This window comes from Centruroides vittatus, unplaced genomic scaffold (genome assembly GCF_030686945.1).
Source record: "Centruroides vittatus isolate TY-2023 unplaced genomic scaffold, ASM3068694v2 contig_854, whole genome shotgun sequence".
Classification (NCBI taxonomy): Eukaryota; Metazoa; Arthropoda; class Arachnida; order Scorpiones; family Buthidae; genus Centruroides; species Centruroides vittatus.
The window spans coordinates 1,252,120-1,271,951 of record NW_027122558.1 but is presented as its reverse complement, the minus strand read 5'-3'; the positions used below and the strand labels follow the sequence as shown (position 1 = coordinate 1,271,951).

At 31.7% G+C, this 19,832-nt stretch overlaps 2 protein-coding genes across 3 annotated transcripts in view; one reads left to right on the top strand and one right to left on the bottom strand.

Annotated features, from left to right (window-relative positions):
* Positions 1–302: 302 nt before the first annotated feature.
* Positions 303–1,885, bottom strand: LOC136982628 (uncharacterized). The gene is made up of 2 exons (XM_067279186.1): positions 1,317–1,885; positions 303–1,250 (listed from the first exon to the last, which is right to left on the bottom strand). Exons 1-2 carry the CDS (start codon positions 1,612–1,614, stop codon positions 526–528), a joined length of 1,023 nt encoding a protein of 340 aa, XP_067135287.1. The 5' UTR covers positions 1,615–1,885; the 3' UTR covers positions 303–525.
* Positions 1,886–2,075: 190 nt separating this feature from the next.
* LOC136982557 (GRIP and coiled-coil domain-containing protein-like) overlaps positions 2,076–19,832 on the top strand; it is a 45,191-nt gene continuing 27,434 nt past the window's right edge. For both annotated transcript variants that reach the window (XM_067279057.1, XM_067279056.1), the window contains exons 1-3: positions 2,076–2,280; positions 4,668–4,787; positions 14,168–14,234. In XM_067279057.1, coding sequence (XP_067135158.1) covers positions 4,710–4,787; positions 14,168–14,234 — 145 coding nt within the window. In that variant the 5' untranslated portion in view covers positions 2,076–2,280; positions 4,668–4,709. The remainder of the gene's footprint in view (positions 2,281–4,667; positions 4,788–14,167; positions 14,235–19,832) is intronic.

The window sequence follows — 19,832 nt, the reverse complement described above, 5'->3', positions numbered from 1 at the left end:
AGCACATACGCATCGGTAAACTTTTCCTATTATGTGTGGATTCGGATGCGATATGTTTGTAAAGACAGTTATGAACGAACACATACACACTATAAATACATATTCGTAACCATTGTTTTTCTTTTAATCGAAACCCGAACAGTCAACGAATCACAAATAAATTCAAGATTGTCGTTCATAAAATCGACCCGTTATTTTTCAGAAGTTAAAATCCACTGCGAAAAGTCAAAAATAGAGAATACACGAATTTTTCAAGTTTTTATAGCTTCGAAACTCGCGAATTTCTACGATTTTCGGAATTTTGACTAAAATTTCATGGTTTTACTCGGCAACGACAGGTCGAGGTATTTCACACGATGAAAATGTAAAATAATAAAAGGATTGGGAGGAATGTAGTTATTACCTTTTTATTCCACGGGAAAAAGCAGATAAGCGAACGACATTGTTTTATTTTTGCACGTTGACATATTGACAAATTACGTGAAATTCCGCTTCGAACGGGTACGGTCCGGAACGGAACTAGCTTCAAACGAAACATAGTTCTAGGGCATCGCTCGAGTAATCGTTCATAACAGATTCCGAAAATTTCTGCTCATACGTTACCGAAGTTTTAATAAATCCCATTTCTTCCAATAATTCTCCGCTTTTGTTGTTCCCTCCGGGATGGTAGGGACTAAAGGCCGTTATCCAACCCCATATTTCCGGCTGGCGTCTGACGTAATTTGCCACCTCGCGTAGAATTACGCGAGCGAAATCTTCGGAAGTGGCGTACATGGGCGCCAAAAGCCATCTGCCGAAGTATTTGAAAAGGTAGCAATAATTATCCGTTTCCTTTTGAAAGATGTAGAATCCCACCGCGTTCTTAATGTCAAAATATCGCAGTAAAAAGCGGCTGTCCAGCATGCAGGCTTTTTCCGAGCAGAAAGACAAAGTTTGACGTAAACGCACCACGCATTTACATAAAGTTTGAGCCGAACGGCTAACGGCTACCGTTCTCAACATCCTGGTGTAGTTCCCGTACACGTCGATGTTCCAGCGAGAAGTGTAAGAAAGAAGTCGAGCGTCGACGTTACAGTCGACTTTTACGTTTACGTACACGTAACGCGGAGAAAGATGTTTCACGGCTTCGTCTATTAGTTGCGATCTGAGTAAATCCGCCGCTCCTCTATACTCCTTGTGAATCGCGCAGTTCACGATCATTCCGACTTTCGAATCGATAGCGATACAAACGCAGCATCCGATTACCAGTCCTATAAATAAAAATAAATAAATAAAAACATACCTTATCGTCGTCGGAACATTACGAAAACGCCTACCAGAATTACCCAAGACGGCGACTAGGTAAGAGTCGGAGTCTCGAGAGCGAAGTTTGAATAATTCCACTATTTTGAGATTAATGTGATCCGCTTTAAAAAGATTCGTAGCTTGATTCTCCTCCCTGCGACTTTCGATAGGTCTTATGTTGTAAGGGGGAATTTGCGACCTGTCCTCTATCGGCGATTCTCCATTTCTCGTCGGAGTCGAAACGTCGCCTTCTTCTTTTTCTTCTTCGCTAGAAATGTAGAAGCCGGGAAGTTTGACCAAAGAGAAGCATAACTTAAGACACGACAACATGATAAAAATGCGTAAAATTTCAACGAGAATAATTTAAAATATAAAATCGAACTGAGTCGTTATCGAAGTCGTAAGTCCATAGGAATGCGAACCGAGAAAGAATGTTCGGTTAACCTAAACTGTCTATTTAAAAAATTAAGCTCGATAAATAAATACCTAAACCGACACTCCATTGTTTACGTATCATAAAGAAACTTTCAAATTTCATTTTTATAAAATCGATTTCTAATTAAAATGTAAAAACGTTTGTTTTTACACTTTAAGTACCAAACCGCTATGTAAAATAGTAGAGCCGTCGATATCGCGAGCGATGAATATTAAATTTTAAACGATTTTTGACTAAATATTAATTTCGGTGGTAAGTTTTCTTCCGCGAGAAAATTATAAATTAAAAAAAAATTATTTTAAAAAATTTATAACTTTTCCGCTATAGGTTTGACGTTTTCTTTAGTCGCCAGGTGGGGCTTTTTATTATTTTATTCTGCTATAAAGTTAAATTTAAGGAAAATGTAATTGTTTTATAATTGATATGAAACGTTTTTATCGAATTTCGTGCGAATACTTTCGTGGCAACGAAATATCTGCGATTAGAAGGATGCTTAAATTTGTATCGATTTATTACGTTACAGTTTATACACGCGACTGTGTGTTCGATTAAAATGGAGGGTAAATTAAAATTTCAACTTTTCATTAAGTATAATTATTAAATGTTTAACCATTCGCCCTTTTGTGGTACTCGTTTCCTATCGTACTTCTTGCTGTGATGTGCTGTTAATGACAATTGTTATCGAGTCAATTTTGTTTACATTGCGACAGATGCGTGTTTCGATAACAATTGTATTTCGGTTTCAACAATTAAGACACAAACACGTGGTTTTACACGTGGTTAAAATAATAAAACTATTCGATTCGATTCGAATTGCTCCGTGATTAAATATTCCTTAGGTGACGAGTAATCGTTTATACGAATGTTTTGTCGACTTTCAAATATCGAACGTCGTCGGATAGAACGGTTTGATGTTGCTTTTTGACAGGTTTTATGAACGGTTCCTCTTAAAAATTATTTTTTCTTCTTCTTTTCGAGCAATTTTATCATCCTCTTTGGTTAAAAAATAAATTTCTTTACGAGTAAATTTTAAAAATCTCAAAATAAGGTAGAACTATTCCAAAATAGAATATGTGAATAACCAATACGTTACTTTTTTGGATGTGTGGAATTAGCGTGTGTCGTACGAACGTCTTAAATCGATCTTTTGAGACGCTTATGTAAAAAAAAAATTTTAAAAACTCTATACCGAATAGAATGGCTTTCGTTTCTATTAAATTTTTTCGTTTAATTTTCGAGTATTTTTGTCCGTGCGACGTTTTTCGGATCGGCGCCGGGTCTACGGCTAGCGGGTGCTGCCGCGTATAGGTTTATATATTAAGAAACCGTAGATTTTTTAAAAGTTTCGATCGGTCGATTAAATGCCGGTGAATACCCCTTATTTTGTCGGTTTGATTTGGCGAATCGAACCGATCCGGTTGTCGAAAATGCGATACGACCTTATTGTTTATTTATTAATAAATTTTATATTAAAAAAATACATATTTTAAATGGAAAACTTATATTAATGATTAAACTGTAATTTGTTGAAAGAGAAAAATGATTTTGTCGGCGGTCTCGGACGGAGTTTCTTTTTGTAAGAACGTGAAAACGATTCGGAGTTACGTATTTGTTTGTCGTAATGCCGAGAGAAATCTTTAATTGCAAATTTAAAGTATGCGGGCTTAAATGTGAATAAAGTTGGTGTTGCAGTTGCTTTGTCGAAGAAAATACTGAGGTTTTTTCTTTTCAAAAATAGCATTATCTTTACAAATGCTTCTTTTAATGAAACATCTCCCTAGAAAAAGAATTTGGCATAGTCCAAAGCAGTGCAGTTGTTATGATTAATACGATAATAATCTTTTCATAAAAGATAAGATTGTCTTACTACTAAAAATGTTTTGAAGAAAAAATACTAATAAATGTGTGCATTCATTCAAAAAAAAAAAAGTGCTAGTAATATGCTAATTAGTATATATTGAAGTATAAACTTTTCAAAACTTTTTGCCCACTCCAACTAGAGAATGTCTGTAAGATCTCAAACTCTATGCATTCCAGTTAATGTTCAAAAATCTAACTTAATTATTTCATAAGTTGCAAATTTAAATTGATACGCCGAATTTATCCGTAAGTAAAATGATTATCTTAATGACGTGCTATAGAAAATTTCTTAACTATAGTAAAAATATTAAAACGACTAAATTTTCTGGAAAAAAATAGTTGGCCGTACAGATCAAAGTATATATTGAGATAAAAAGATCTTTTTGGTGGTAGTAAAACTGTTTAAAAGAATTTTATTGTACAAAAATGTATATAGAAGAATTTTATAAACATACAAATGAATTACTATGTAAAAAAATTATATATATCCACTAACTTTTTAATGCTTTGCAGTAAATTTTAATGTATCATCTGAAGGTCCTAGGGTGGGCTGAAAATATTTGATAGGTTAAAATTTACTGCAAAGCATTAAAAGGTTAGTGGATATATATATTTATTAATGCTTTGTTTCTTGGATGAGTTTTATATAAAAAATTCATTTGATTGGTTCCTTTGTTTTGTAATACCTATAATATAAAGTTTTATTACTAAAATTTCAGATTGGTTCATTTTTACTTCAAAGTTAACTTATTCTTGTTATGAAACTTATGATACATCTGAAAATGTGAATTATATGAAATATTTTATGGTTTTTACATACGAAATAATGTTCAAAAGATTTGAGAAATAAATAAAATAATTAAAACGTAAATAAATTGATTATTGTACTGCATTTTGTCATTATTTAGTTTTATAAATTTTAAAAATATAATTTTTAATATATTAATGAATAATTCTTATATTCAATGTATTTAAAACTGATAACTTTATTGATATGATGTTCCAATGATTGCTATTAAATTAAATTAATGAAATTTTACAATACATAATTATCAGTATTTATTTTGTATAAAATTTTTTTTTCTAGAAACATCATAGGAAGAGAATTTCTTTATTATTGTAATATAAGATGGATTTTAATCTGACTCCTGTATTATCATGTGATGAGAATTCTGAAGATTTTATTACAGAGAATTATCCAGAAATAGTTAAGTCATTTTTTTTAAATTTTAAACTTAGTGTGTAATAAAATTATGAATTTAATTATGAAATATGACACTTGTATTGTTTGTAATAATTTACAATTAGCCACAAATCATATTAAAGTTCACTATTTTTCTTAATTTCTGTACAATCTATATTTGTTCACCAGAAGTCTTTTTGTAAGATTGATAATACATCAATATTATCAAAATTTTCCAGAAGTTTAATTGACCCAAGAACAAGTAGCATTTGAACATTATTCAAGATAATAATGTAGATGTGACAATATTTTTGTAAATTAATACTTGTGAATAATGAACTATTCACATTTATAATAACACATGATTATGCATCATACTTTAGTACAGACTTGAGCATCACCAAACATTTCCCATCTTTTTGCATTTGCTCATAAACTCAAAAACTCATAAAAGAAGCATGTAGATGCAGCCTATTTTGGATAAATCAGCCTCACCTAATATCCTGTTAGAAAAATGGATGCATATGTATATTGTACTCGACGGGAATCCGTTGAGTATCGACTCGGTATGACTCGATAAAGTCATCACTCCAATTAATTACAGCTTTCCAAAACATTACTTTGATGGACAATGAATACATAATGGTTATGGGCTTTGTTTCATTGTTTCCCTCCATCAAGATTAAATCATGCTCTTGTGCTCAGAAATTGCTTACTTGCCACTTTCCCCAATGCAAACCAGTATCATGCTGATATCCTTGAAATGGCCCATCTTATGTTGTTCATTATTCCTGCAGTTCAACAATGAAACCTATATGCAGAAGAGGGATGGAAGGTCAAATGTGTAGTCACCTTTGCGAACTTGTGTTCAGACAACAGGAAAAGGTGGTCTTACCAGATTTCTTAGAACAAATAGTCTTTTATTTATGGTATGTGGATGATGTGTTAATTATTTGGAAGACTCTACTAGACATGAGAAATTTTTAAGCCAGATCAATAACAACTTCTACGTGTTAAAGTTGGACCAAAGTAGTCACCATATAGTGCATTGTCTGATGTGAACATCAACTTACAGGATGGAAGCATAACCATAGCTGTGTATCACAAGCCTGAGCATGAACATTTGCATATACCTAAGATTTCTTGTGGTCCTTATAAGTATAAAGTCTCGGCATCCGAAGCATTGGTTAGAAGAGCCTTCGTGCATTGCACTAATTTTATTGACACAAGTAAGGAACTCAAATACATTAAAACTATAGCAGTATAACATGGATATCCTTGCATCATGGTTAAACAGCTTATCAAAGTTTGCAGCAACAACAAAAGGATACATGTGCTGAGGCATGGAATAAAAGGCACAACTGCTACCATCGATTTTAATACTGCATTCAACAACATATTTGAGTGATAGCCAAAGAAAAAATGAATGACTGTTCTACAAGAGGAATCTAACTGTATACCAAGTCCCACAAAATGATAAGATAAGCAGAATACCAGTAATTTATAAGATGCCAGAAGATTTAGCATGCGAAGAGAAAATATATAGGGTCAATATCTTGCTATCTCTCAGCATGACTACAGGAGCTTGAGACTGACATAAAGAAAGGCTATGTGCTATGGTATTTCTCCCTGTCACAGACCCCAGTATTGATATTCTGTGAGATGAGGCCTCTATAATTTGTCCTATACAGGAAAGCAGTGGTTAGTCCTTGGAACAATTGGCTGTATTCTAAATGCACTGTTTATGTTCAGAAGACAAAAGTTTGTTTTTTTATTCATACAAATTTTTTCAATTTAATCAAATTTCTTGTCAGCATATATTTTTGATGATAAAAAATTTATCTACTAATGCTTCTATAAATTCTGATAGATATGTTTCAACTAATGCTTTGCTTTATGAAATAATTTCATCAAAAGTCATCAGTTTGTGTCCTTGAGTAGTTGAAAATATTATATATTTGTATGAATCTAGAGAATTTTTTTATAACTGAAACCATATTTTGAAAAGAAACCTACAAATCACAGATTTAACACTATTTAAGGCAGTCAAAAATGTTAGTTTTTAAATAAATATGCTGTGTTACAGGATTTTTTATTTTTAGTTGTGTTTAACAAGTTTTTTGTTTTCATATTATTGATTAATTAATTATTAATTAACCACATTTTCATATTAATTTTAACTAAACAGAGGATATAAAAAAGGAGTCACTTATCAACAAAGAACTGATTTTACTAGCTGGGTGAAGACTTACTACAACTACCATTAAAATATTAAAGAATAAAGAATTACTTTTCTGTAACAAAAAACTAAAACTATGGTTGCAATATTCATTTTTGAAGTTTGAATAATGTATAGAACTTCGTAATCATCACAGAATATACTGCAAATCAATTTGATAAATTTTTATTATTCCTATTAGTTTTGTTTTGATTTAAATGTAACTTTTTAATATGAATGCAATTAAATATTCCTGTAACGAATTACCTGAATTGCCTCTGGGAACCATGGTGAATTTACTACAAAATTCATTTAATGGAAAATGCAGTAGTAAGTTAGTGAAAAGAAAACATGGTATATTTACTGCAAGAATACACTTGAACTCTTATTCATATCAAAATAAAATATTAAATATGCATTTTACATCAAAAAACCAAATAGAAGATATAGTATTGTTTATTGAAACTAAGAAAAAATTGTTATAATTGAAATAAAAAATATTCTTACATACTTAAGCTGGAAAGTAGTCAGTAATTCTTACCTGTGTTTTCTTTATTTGTTTTTCAAAACTTACTATAAATAAAAATCTTCTTAATCCTTGTAAAGTATTTATTAAAATTAAACACATTTTCAATAAGTTTGACTGAGCTCCTTCAGTCAAAATAAAAAAACATTAAATAAAAAAATACATTTAAAAATAGAATGCAATATTTGAATTAAAATAGAAATTTAAAATAACATAATCTTGTGGGAAGCAGTACCCACAAGATTTTTACCTGTATTATTATCTTCTACATTTTGCCTTCAAGCACCAATCTTATATTTACCAAAGAAAAACTGCTAAGGAAAATTTTGACCATTGTCTAAATTGTCATAAGTTTTTACTTTGTGAAAACTTTTTTACATCTCATTAATAATTGTATTATTACATCAAGACATAAGACAAAGATATACAATTCAGTCAGCATATGACAAATGAATGTGCCACAGACCAATGCACTGCCAACTGATGCTTTTGATGTACACCATTTAGAAAAATCGTTATAAAGAGTTTTAATTGGCATAAATTTGAGCTTTGTTATTCTGAATAACATTCTGATTAAAATTCATTTGTTTCCATGCAATTTTATCTTTATAAGCATAAAATTAAGCCATAAAACTGAGTTAGCTTTGAGAAACTTTCCTTATTGATCCAGAAATTTCCTGATCTCCTCGTTGATAACAAGAAAGGCTTAAGTTTAAAATTTGATCTTTCTATACCCAGTAGGTTTTCTCTACAAGCATCTGCAATGTAGGATGAAGAAAAAAGAGGCGGAGAAGAAGAAAGTACAGCTTTTCTTGGCAATTTCACACTTTTCAATTGCTTGTATTAAATCTTGAAATTTTGCACACTACCTAAGAAAACAATTTTCTTCTCAATGAGATATTTGGAATTTGGATGTTTGGGGTGGAGAAATCAACCCCCAAAAATCTGCAACTCAGATTTATATATATATATATATATATATATATATATATTTATAATACGTTTCCACTTTAACATTTAATATAATTATAACACTTACGTCTTGTGGCATTACAGGAGCAGAGTCATATATATATGTTATGGACAAAGTGATTAATTGGGCATTATTCATAATGCCTGGTCATTATGAATAATGACCAAAAAGGGCGGGCAGTGTAATAAATATTGATTAATTTATCAAATTGACTGGTCGTTATGAATACTGCTATCACCTAGTCGGGCAAAGTGATAATAATAAGGTGAGGAGTGATCATCCGACATACGCTAGCTAATTGGCACTCAGTTGCGTGTGCGTATCGTGTTTAGTACCGAATTTAAAATTTGATTAAAAAACCTCCACTTATTTCATTTAGAAATATTTATTTTTTGTGAATTATTTCAAAGTATTTTAAAAAGAACATGTAATCTTTTAAAACTAAGTACTATTAACTATATTAATTAAATGGCAAAATTTTACCTATGTGCACCATTTTGGCGGTGTTCACGACTGTTTGTGCTCTCGACGGATTTCTCCTGGAGGGATCCCCGGCTGGTCGCCGATTGTTTAACGTTACTAGATATTGATACATACTAGTTATTGATACATGTGTTCAAGAACTACAGTGAATAAATAACTAGTGACATTAAGCAATCGGCGGCCTGCCGGTGGCTCCCCTCCGGGAGGAATCTGTCGAGAGCACAAACGGTCGCGACTGCCGCCAAATTCGGTACTAAATGCAATACGCATGCGCAACTGAGTGTCGATTGGCTAGCGTATGTCGTATGATCACTCCTCAACTTATTATTATCACTTTGCCTGACTAGGTGATAGCAGTATTCATAATGACCGGTCAATTTGATAAATTATTGAAATTTATTACAATGCCTGATTTTGTTAGTCATTATTCATAATGCCTGTATTAATCACTTTGTCCATAACATATATATATATCTGTTTGATGAAACCGTGTCTTGTTCTATGATTTAGACTTAATAAACACTAATGTTGTGTGTTTTTTCTCAAAGACACTTGGCAAGTTTTCTATCAAATATCTTTATTTATTCTGGTTGATATGGTACTCTGTCTGTACACGTTTCGGGCTTTGCCTCTCTTTAGTCAACTGTTAGTTACTTTTTATATAGTGTAAAATCTTGTAAACTGTATACATTACGATTTTAAGAAGTTCATTGAGTGTAAGAAGTACATTATAACTTTAAAACTTCATTGTAAAACTTAAAAATATATTGCAAGTGTAAAAGGTTTTTGGAACTGTTTCTGCCCCTTTTTTCCCTTCCACCCCTTTTTTGACGTTTGCGTTGATACGATTAGTGTTGCCACGTATGGCATTCGCTGCCTTGTGGTCTTTTACCAAAACGTTTCTTGCAGGCTTATTTTTTCAAAAAAAGTTGCTTTTTTTTTTCCAAAAATATTTTAATTTATAATATATTAAGCCAGTTGTTGTTTATTTTGAGGCTTAAGTTTTTATTTATACTGTCTTTACTTTTTATAATTTCTATGGTTTCTTTAAACTTCCGGTTGTACGTTAGTTTTTCTTTATGCAGTATTTCGACGTTATCTTTGTCTATGTTGCAGCTGTTTAGAGTACAATGTTCGTAAAATGCAGAATTTATTCTACTGTATTTAAGGTTTGCTATATGTTCTTTCAGTCTAATTTTTACTTTTCTTTTTGTTTCTCCTATGTAATATTTTCTGTTTTTGCAGGTACACGGAATTTTGTATACTGCACTTTGAGCTTCGGTCGGTATTTGTTGGGTTTTTAACGGATTTGAGGTTAACAGCTTGCTCTCCATTTTTTGATATGATGGTGATAATTTGTAGTTTATTCTTTTTATTTCTGTATTGATTTGTTCGTATAGGCCTTTAATATAAGGAAATTTAACATATTTTGTTTTAGTTACTTGTTTATTTTTGCTTAGGGTTTGTGGGTTATTAATTCTAGTTTTCCATCGATTTAGTAGTCTTTGCAGGAATCCTGCTAGAAGAAATTTCTTTCTTAATTCCGTGAGGTCTTCGTATATGTGTGCTTCTTGGTTTGTCTGGTTTATTATTTTGTCGTATTCCATAAATTAAAATATTTTTGGAAAAAAAAAGCAACTTTTTTGAAAAAATAAGCCTGCAAAAAACGTTTTGGTAAAAGACCACAAGGCAGCGAATGCCATACGTGGCAACACTAATCGTATCAACGCAAACGTCAAAAAAGGGGTGGAAGGGAAAAAAGGGGCAGAAACAGTTCCAAAAACCTTTTACACTTGCAATATATTTTTAAGTTTTACAATGAAGTTTTAAAGTTATAATGTACTTCTTACACTCAATGAACTTCTTAAAATCGTAATGTATACAGTTTACAAGATTTTACACTATATAAAAAGTAATCAACAGTTGACTGAGGAGGGGCAAAGCTCAAAACGTGTACAGACAGAGTACCATATCAACCAGAATGAATAAAGATATTTGATAGAAAACTTGCCAAGTGTCTTTGAGAAAAAACACACAACATTAGTGTTTATTAAGTCTATATATATAGTCATCAGTCAGTGACTTTTTTACTTTGTAGGGAGTCACTTGTGACTCCTGATTTTTATTTATTATTATTATTATTATTATTATTATGTATTTCATTCATATATTTATTAGTTTTGTTATTTTAAATGTCTATTTTAATTCAAATATTGCATTCTATTTAAAATTAATGTATTCTTTTATTTGATGTAACTGAAGAAGGTCAGTCAAACTGACTAAAAGCATTTTTTAATTTTAATGTATACCTTGCTCGGATTAAGGTGATTTTTATTTGTAGTAACACTTTTCCTAGTATTTATTTATTTACTGCAATGATTTACAGGAAACCTCAATTACAGGTCTGTTTAACATAATCAAACAAAAAAAGTGAACATGAAACATAACAATTAAATAAATACATACAAAACATTTGACTTAAATATGATACATAGTAACATATAAAAAGAAACTGGAAAAAAAAAATTAAAAAATGCAAGAGCATATTGAACATAATAAGATCAGTCTACACATCAATTTTAATTTTCAATATTAAATATCTTAAGCAGTGACTGTTGAAACTGTTGCTTAGAACTAAACAGATCTGCTTGGAATTCAAAGTTATGAGCAATATTAGATTTATACAAAGGAATCTTAAATCTAAAATACTTGCTAGTAAATACAGGTACTTGTAGCTGTAATTGTTCCAACAAAGTAAGAGCTTCAATTTCAGATTGTATCAGGACCTTAAAAACATTGGATTTTACACAGTATTAAAGGTGGAAAATACATTTCAACTTCTTCCTGATTTAACATGAATTTCCTTCTACAATATTTTTTGATATGGTTATTAAGTGTTTCTACACTATGTTCAGTTGTTATCAGTTGTGTACTCCAGATCACCACTGCAAATAAAATCTTCAAACAAATAAGATTTGAATACAAGGTTTTTTAGTACACTTATCTCCGGATGTTGTCTCAAAAATCTAAAACTCGTTCCCAAAGTTCTAATAGTAGTTGTAGTTATCTTTTTGACATGCATTACAAAAGAAAATCTAGTATCATAATACACCCCTAGGTTTTTAATATTCTCAACTCTAGATATCTCATATCCCTGTATGCAGTAGACTGTAACAAATCTTGTAATATAATTCAACAGAGTCATTACATTACACTTCTTATAATTTATACTCAAATAATGAAGTTTCAGCCAGTCATTCACACCATCAAGAGCTTTCTGCAATATTTTTACATCCTGCATTGATGTAATCTTTTTATAAACCTATGTGAGCTGGGATAGGTACTTCACCGACAGACTGGAAAACATCATTTATGATAAACAAAAGCTTGTTCTAATTCTACACCCAATTTTGCAACACCAGATCTAGACAAATAAGTATTAATAAGAACAGTTGGTATGAAAATTACAGATACCAAACTCATAGAATTAGCTGAAAACACAAGACAAGATCAAAGTCTGCAGACTCTAAAGAAATACATATCAGAAGGATGGCCAGTACATAAAAAGTCTATACCATCAAACATCAAACCCTACTATGATTTTAAAGAAGACCTATGGAAGGATATCTATGGAAGGATATTATATGTAAAGATCCTGCCATAATAATTCCAGAGAAATATAGAACCAGGGTTCTACAGCAAATTTATGCTGCATATTTAGGAATCAACACTTCACTTAGTAGAGCGAGGAATAAGGTATACTGGCCAGGAATAAATCATGACATAGAAGAAGTAGTAAAATCTTGTAGACCCTGTCAAAGGTTTCGACCAGCTCAGACAAAAGAACCTCTGATACCCCACAGAATTCCTACATGGCAAGAAGCAACAGTGGATATTTTCTATTTGGCCAACAGTCCATATTTGCTAATTATGGATAGATACAGTGCTTATCCAGAAGTTTATAAAATGCCATCGACTGATGCTTTCAAAGAAACCTTTTCATGATTTGGAAGTCCAAAGGTATTGATGACTGATAATGGTTCCTTATTCTCGTCTGTAGCTTTTAATCGCTTCTGTGACAGATGGAGTATCAGGCGTTGTACATCTAGTCCTCGATACCCCCGAGTAATGGCCACATAGAACGGCATGTGCAAACGATAAAAAGCATACTTAAAAAGACAGCAGAAGCAGGTCAAGATCAGTATTTGGCTTTGCAAAATTGGAGAAACACTCCTAGGAACTTGTTGCCATCTCCAGCCCGGCTATGCATTGGAAGGAACATAAGGTCAACACTTTCATGCAAATCATCCCATTATCACCAATGCCTATTTTCTAGAGAGGATATCCAACAGCAATTGGAGCAGAACCAGCACAGGATATCAATGTATTATGACAGAGGTAGTGTTCCCCTCAATCTGTCGAGACCGTCAACAGGAGTTTTTGTGCATACAGGAAAAGAATGGTCCCCAGCAACTGTTGTAAAACATTTAAATGAACTCAGATCATACTTAATATAAGACCCACACGGACAACAGTACCGAAGAAACAGAGTGCATCTGAAATTGAATCACAGCCCCAGAAAAGCACCTCAAGAGAAAGGTGAAGAGAAACAAGAAAATGAGAAGGAACAAACTGAGGAAAAGGAAGAAGTAGGAATCTCAAAAGAAAAGGAATTTCAAACTCCATCATGAAGAACTAGATCCCAGAAGAATAATCAAAGCTCCTGTTCAACTTAATTTGTAAATATGTATGTCCTTAAGTTTTAAGTTTGTGTTTTAGTTATTTCAAAAAAGGGGGGGAAACGTGTTATGTAGCTGGCACTGCCGGAGGGCATGCAGGAACAGACACCCATGACCTGTGTAAGACACGGAGATCATGTGGGCCAAGAAAATTCGAAATAAAATACTTAAACTAAATGTACCCATGCTTCTGTGTCTCGCAAGGTTTTAAGTACTTCAAAAATAGTTTATAAACATAAACAAACCACTTAAAACAGTTAAACAATTTGCTTTTTACCCTAGTAAACAGATAAGGATTCATAATCATTTTTACACTGCAAATTCTTATAGCTTCTTTCTTATGTATTTGTTCAAATAATAAAAGTTTATTAGTCTTAAACAAATAAATCATTCCCTAATCTTTTTACAAGATATACAATGATTTTAAATGTTTATAAATTAGTTAACTGACATTTTTTATTTTAGATTGTTCATCTCAATATTCCAATTCAAAATGAAAATAAAGAAGAAAGAATAATATTGTTAAAAAGAGGTATTTATTATGATTTTTTAAGATAAATTTTTTTTTATTATTGCTCATTAATTTTATATAATTTGGATTTTACACTAATAATAGTGTGATTGAACAAATCAAAATTACTCTTAACTAATCTAACAGTAGATTGTGAATTCTTAATTTGTTTTTTTATTAATTATTGTTAATAAAACACTAAAAATACCATAAAAATTGCATTAATTGCTTTAATCTTTAATATTTTTGACCTGTTTAACTAACCATCTTCATTTAAAGCTATTAAAGCAATTTTTGAGGTATTTTTGGAGTGTTTTACTATTCAGCATTGCATTTCTCAGTAGTTATTGTTAATTTCGGTAAAATACAAATAAGTTGTGTTAAATTAAATGATTTAATTTAAAGAAAATAATTAAACGATTGAATAGAATTGCTAAAATTGTAATATACAGTGATATCTTGTAGTTTGAATGATTCTAACTTTGAATACTAAATTCAACAAAAATTTGCTTCCATGTCAAACAATGCATCAAAGTTCAATCCGTGCACTTAGTGAAAAAAATGAGCTTAAAGCATAAACATAATCTCTTGTGTGCCCAAGTCATTTCAAGCTCTTGATATTGTGTTACAGTTGTTTGTTTTTAATGTTTTTTTCATTTTAAAAATTAAATTGAAACAATAGTCTGTCGATAAAGGAATCATTTATTCACTTTCAATGTTCCAAAATACAAACTTTTGACAACTGACCTTTCTCTGTAGCTACTTGGCCATCAGTGAATAAGTATTGAAGTGAATAAATGGTGATTCCTGTAAGGAAGCTGGCTTTTAGGGGAAGTCAATTAATTGCACATCAGCGATGGTTAGGGTCTATTCGTATATGGGTGGTGGCAGAGGAGACAAAGATGACAAGTGTCTAACATAAAACTATTTATTTTAACGTAAGAATGACTTATAATATACAAAATTATTTGTTCCAGAACAATTGGCAGTTTGGACATCCTGGGCATTGACGATGTTCCTTGATTGCTTGAAGGTGGGGCAGTGATATTGACAAGTATGTAAGGCAGGTGGGGAGACTCCATTGGATGATGTTGGCAACATGGTCTGAGTCCATAGTGGCACAATAGATGAAAAACTGCCTTTAGCACATTGACACACGTTGTCTTGGTTATTGGAATGTTAACTAATTGAATGCAAAGTGTCCTTCATTGTAGGAGATTATATCAATCTCCTTTCTTTCATCCATTCTGATTGGTCCTCCTTCCTCATTCCTGCTTTCTGAGTGGCTGGTCCCTCATTACTAAGCATAATGGGACTCCTATCTGTAGCACGAGAAAGGTCATAATTGAAGCTGAATTCAATCTTTCACCAATCATAGAACAACATTCCTTCTACAATTTATGGTTTCTGCATCACAGTTTGATATAAACAAAAGGTGTTGGACTACAACCATTTTTTGTTTTCCTTTGCCTTTTTAAACAATTAAACTTTTTTCTAAATTAACAGATTTTTGCAGATTTAGTGACAATTCAGACCTGTCCAGGACCTCATGTTCCTTTTTCAAGAGACTATGTCTTCAATTTAATTTTTAAACATAATAGCCATCTGATGAAATTCTACAATTTAATTGAAATTTTTTCACTTTGTTTTTGGTGTGTTTGGTTATATATATTGAGTGTTTGGTTATTCGTTGATTTTTAACAATTTTTTCCTGCAATTTTTCTTTGTCGACAGCTTTTGGTAACCCTATACATTTTGTATAATCTTTACTTCAAAATTTTTCAAACGGAACTTTTTAAACACATTTCACACATTCAAAGTTTAGGAGAATTTTTCCCATACACATTACGAATGTTTTTATACTGTTTGAATAGCATTACATCCTTTATGAAAGTCATAAAGCATAATATGCCCAATATGCTTTTTGTATGAAGACATTTCAACTTGATATTATTCAAAGGAAGTTTGAAGTAAACAGTTTAAAATAAGCTTATAAACAAAGAAAACAAAGAAATCTCACTTTAGTAATAACATGTTAAATTTCACAACTTTTATAAGAACTGCACATCTATGTTAAGTAATGACAGTTATTAAAATATGCGTAACTTTTCTGTTATACGTCATACCCAATAAATTCTTCACTTATTAACCATGGCATCTGAGTAGTGTGTGGAAGCTGCAAAGTCTGTGAGGAATATCAATAATTGAGATGAAAAAGGAACTTATTGCAAAACATTTTCATGCTTTGCAACAAGTTTCTTTTTCATGAAGAGTATATTAATGAGAAAAGCATTTGGTGGATCTGTTAGTGATGTTTAAGATGCCAAAGTCAATGATGCGTGACGAGTAAATGCAATTTTCATTTTATTATACAGCATTTACATATTTTATTTATGGTTTTTTGTTTTAATTTATTATTAGGACATTTAGTTGTATTATTTTTACCATAAAATACTACCATTTTGTATTATATGTATTTACTGTTCTAAGTTTATCGAAATCAGTATTGTTTAACATCTGGGAACAGATTAATTCACTTTCCATTATATCTAATGGGAAAAATTAATTCAGACTTCAAATGATCTAGTTTGAAGACTTCATGGGGTGAATTAAATTCGAAGTATTCGAAGCACCACTTCAAGTACTTGAATTGTATTATTTATAGTATAGCTAAAATGATTTTTATCTGTATATATACATGGGTGAATTGAAAAGTTTCTGGAATCGTCACTAGGAGTGTTTTGTTCGGAAATATTTTTTCAACACTGCATTAACAAATCTTTTGTATGTATCGACTCCAAATTTTACATCAGTCTGGTATAGTTAGGTTTTTATAAGCATTCAGTGTTGCCACTTTTTCAAAATTGCTGACTCAAATATTTTAAAATTAAGATGTTATACTTAGAAATAAAAAAATTAGGTTTTTTTATTGTGAATAGAAAATAAATATTTTTTTATTAGAAGGTAAACATGTACTGTACATGATATGTTATTAAAGTAATACAATAACCACATATGGCATATCCAAAAATAATTAATAACAGTTCGATGTTAATATTAATTGCAAAAATAATGTATAAAAGTAAGAATAATAAATAATAACACATACCAACGTGAATAATAAGTTACAAAAGATACATTGTATCTGATACAATATATAATATAAATACAAGGCATGCGCAATGTCATTTTACAGCCAAGAACTGAACAATGCACATGCCAGTTTTAAATCACTTAGGGACTTGTGTTGGAACAAACCTAATATTTGCAAGTTAGAATTTTAAAAGTACATTTTCTCTCACTCTTAGCCTAGCAATAAGATGGGGATAAGTTTGGGTGGGGGTGTGAAGTTAGTCTTTAACCATTAAAATAAAATACTCACAAATATTTTTATAAATTTATTTTGTTTCATCATAATTTCACAATTTCTATGAAAACTGGACAAATTAATAATTAATACGGACCACGAATTTAAAAACCGGCTTGTCCGGGTGAAAATCGGCCTGGTGGCAACACTATAAGCATTGAAGTGAGATACCGTCTGTGCCCAAGGTTTATATAAGAAGGTCAGGACACGTTTACTGAAGCTGTCGTTTTGGGACTTTTTGAGTCGCATGTTTAAAACAAACTTTTACGAGCAGTCGGCATAAATTAGTTTAATTAAACTAATTTATACAATTTTAGTTAAATTAATGCCATATAAAACTGACTGCTCGTACAAGTTTGTTTTAAACATGCGACTCAAAAAGTCCCAAAATGGCAGCTCCAGTACGCATGTCCTGAGCTTCTTATATAGACCTTGTCTGTGCCCATTCAAATGCAGGAGAAAAATGAGATTTGAGCTGTTATCAAATTTTTCCATTTGGAGGGAAAAACTGCAACAGAAATCGGATCCAGGTTGGATAATGTTCTTGGCAATTCATCACCTTCATTTTCTATGGTAACTTTTTGGGTTTTGGAATTTATGCATGGCTGTGCACACACAAGAGATGAACCATATTCAGAACATCCAAAAACTTCTACCACTCCAGAAATTGTGGATAAGATCCATGACATGGGGTTAGAAGATTGCTGAATCAAAACACATGAAATTGAGGAAGTTGTGGCATCTCCTACAAATGAATAGTTCCATATTTCGCATAATGAATTGGGTTTAAAGAATTAGTCTGCAAGATGGCTACCATATCTGTTCAGTCTGGAGCAAAAATACATTTGAGTCTGAATTTCAGCTGAGAGTTTGGAATTGTTTAAGAAGAATCCAATGGATTTCAAGTGACAATTTGTGACAATGGATAAGACCTGGATTCACACTGAAAACAAAAATTCAATCAAAACAATGGATTGGAAATGATGACCAGGTTCCAAGAAGACAAAGACCATTCATTCAGCTGGTATTGGTTTTTGGGACGCCAAAGGAATTTTCTTATTTGACTATCTTAAAAAAGGAAAAACTGTCACTGGCAAATACTATGTGACACTTTTGGACAAGCTCACAGCAGCAATCCAGGAAACACGCCCAGGAATAATCAAGAAAAAGTGCTGTTTCACCATGACAATACATCTAACCATTCAAATGCAGTTGTTCAGCAAAAACTGGCAGAAATTAAGTTCAAAATTCTTCTGCATCTACCATATTTGCTGGATTTGGCTTCCTCAGGCTTCTACCTGTTCCTGAAGCTCAAAACATTTCTAGCTGGAAAGAGATTTTGGTCCAATGAAGAGGTGCTTGGGGCTCTAAAAAGCTATTTTGTCAGACTTGGAGAAAATCACTTCTGAGAGGGAATTGAAAACCTGGAGAAGCATTGGATGAAGTGTGTTAAGATTTGAGAGGATTATGTTGAAAAATAAAGTTTAACTTGGAAATTATATATTTTGTTTTCGTTGCCATTCTAGAAACTTTTCAATCCACATTAAATATTAGACTCTAATATTAGACTTTTTTAACTCTTTCTTCCCTGTGGACACTAAGAGAGCCTTTTTAGCAACCCATTATGGGTTTGGCAAAGCCCACAGTGGGATAGCTGGTTGTTGAGGGACAGTGCCTGACATATCAGATAGACCACCCTGAAAAATTCCTTGGGTCTTTTGATCCTGTTCAGATTTCCCATCCAGATTTGATCCCAGGTCCCCAGGGCAGTAGGCTGTCACCTTAACTACTTGGCCTTAACAATATTAGTTATTGTTAAAGTTTATTGTGAATTAAATATCATTTATTGGACTACAATTTGAAAATTGCAGACGTATACATTCTCACTGTCATCCATCTGCCTGTCTGTCTTTTGTCTGTCCTTCATTAACCTTGAGAATAGAGTTAGATAGATGAAAATTGAGATGAGATAAGGAAAGCTTAGGTGCCAGAGGCTATAATTAACTATATACAAACTTTTGATCTGAACTGAAAGTCACTTTTTTTTTTAATTAAAAGATGATTAAAAATTGCAGCCCAGCATTGCGATTATATCACAATAAAGAATAGCTTATTCACAATTTAAACCTCATTTTAAAGCATTAATATGTTCTTTGTGAGAAAAATAATATTTTTTTTTTTAGTAAAAGGACTAACAGTATAATATTAGACTTAGACAAGAGATTTTATACCATTCTAACACAGTAAAATTC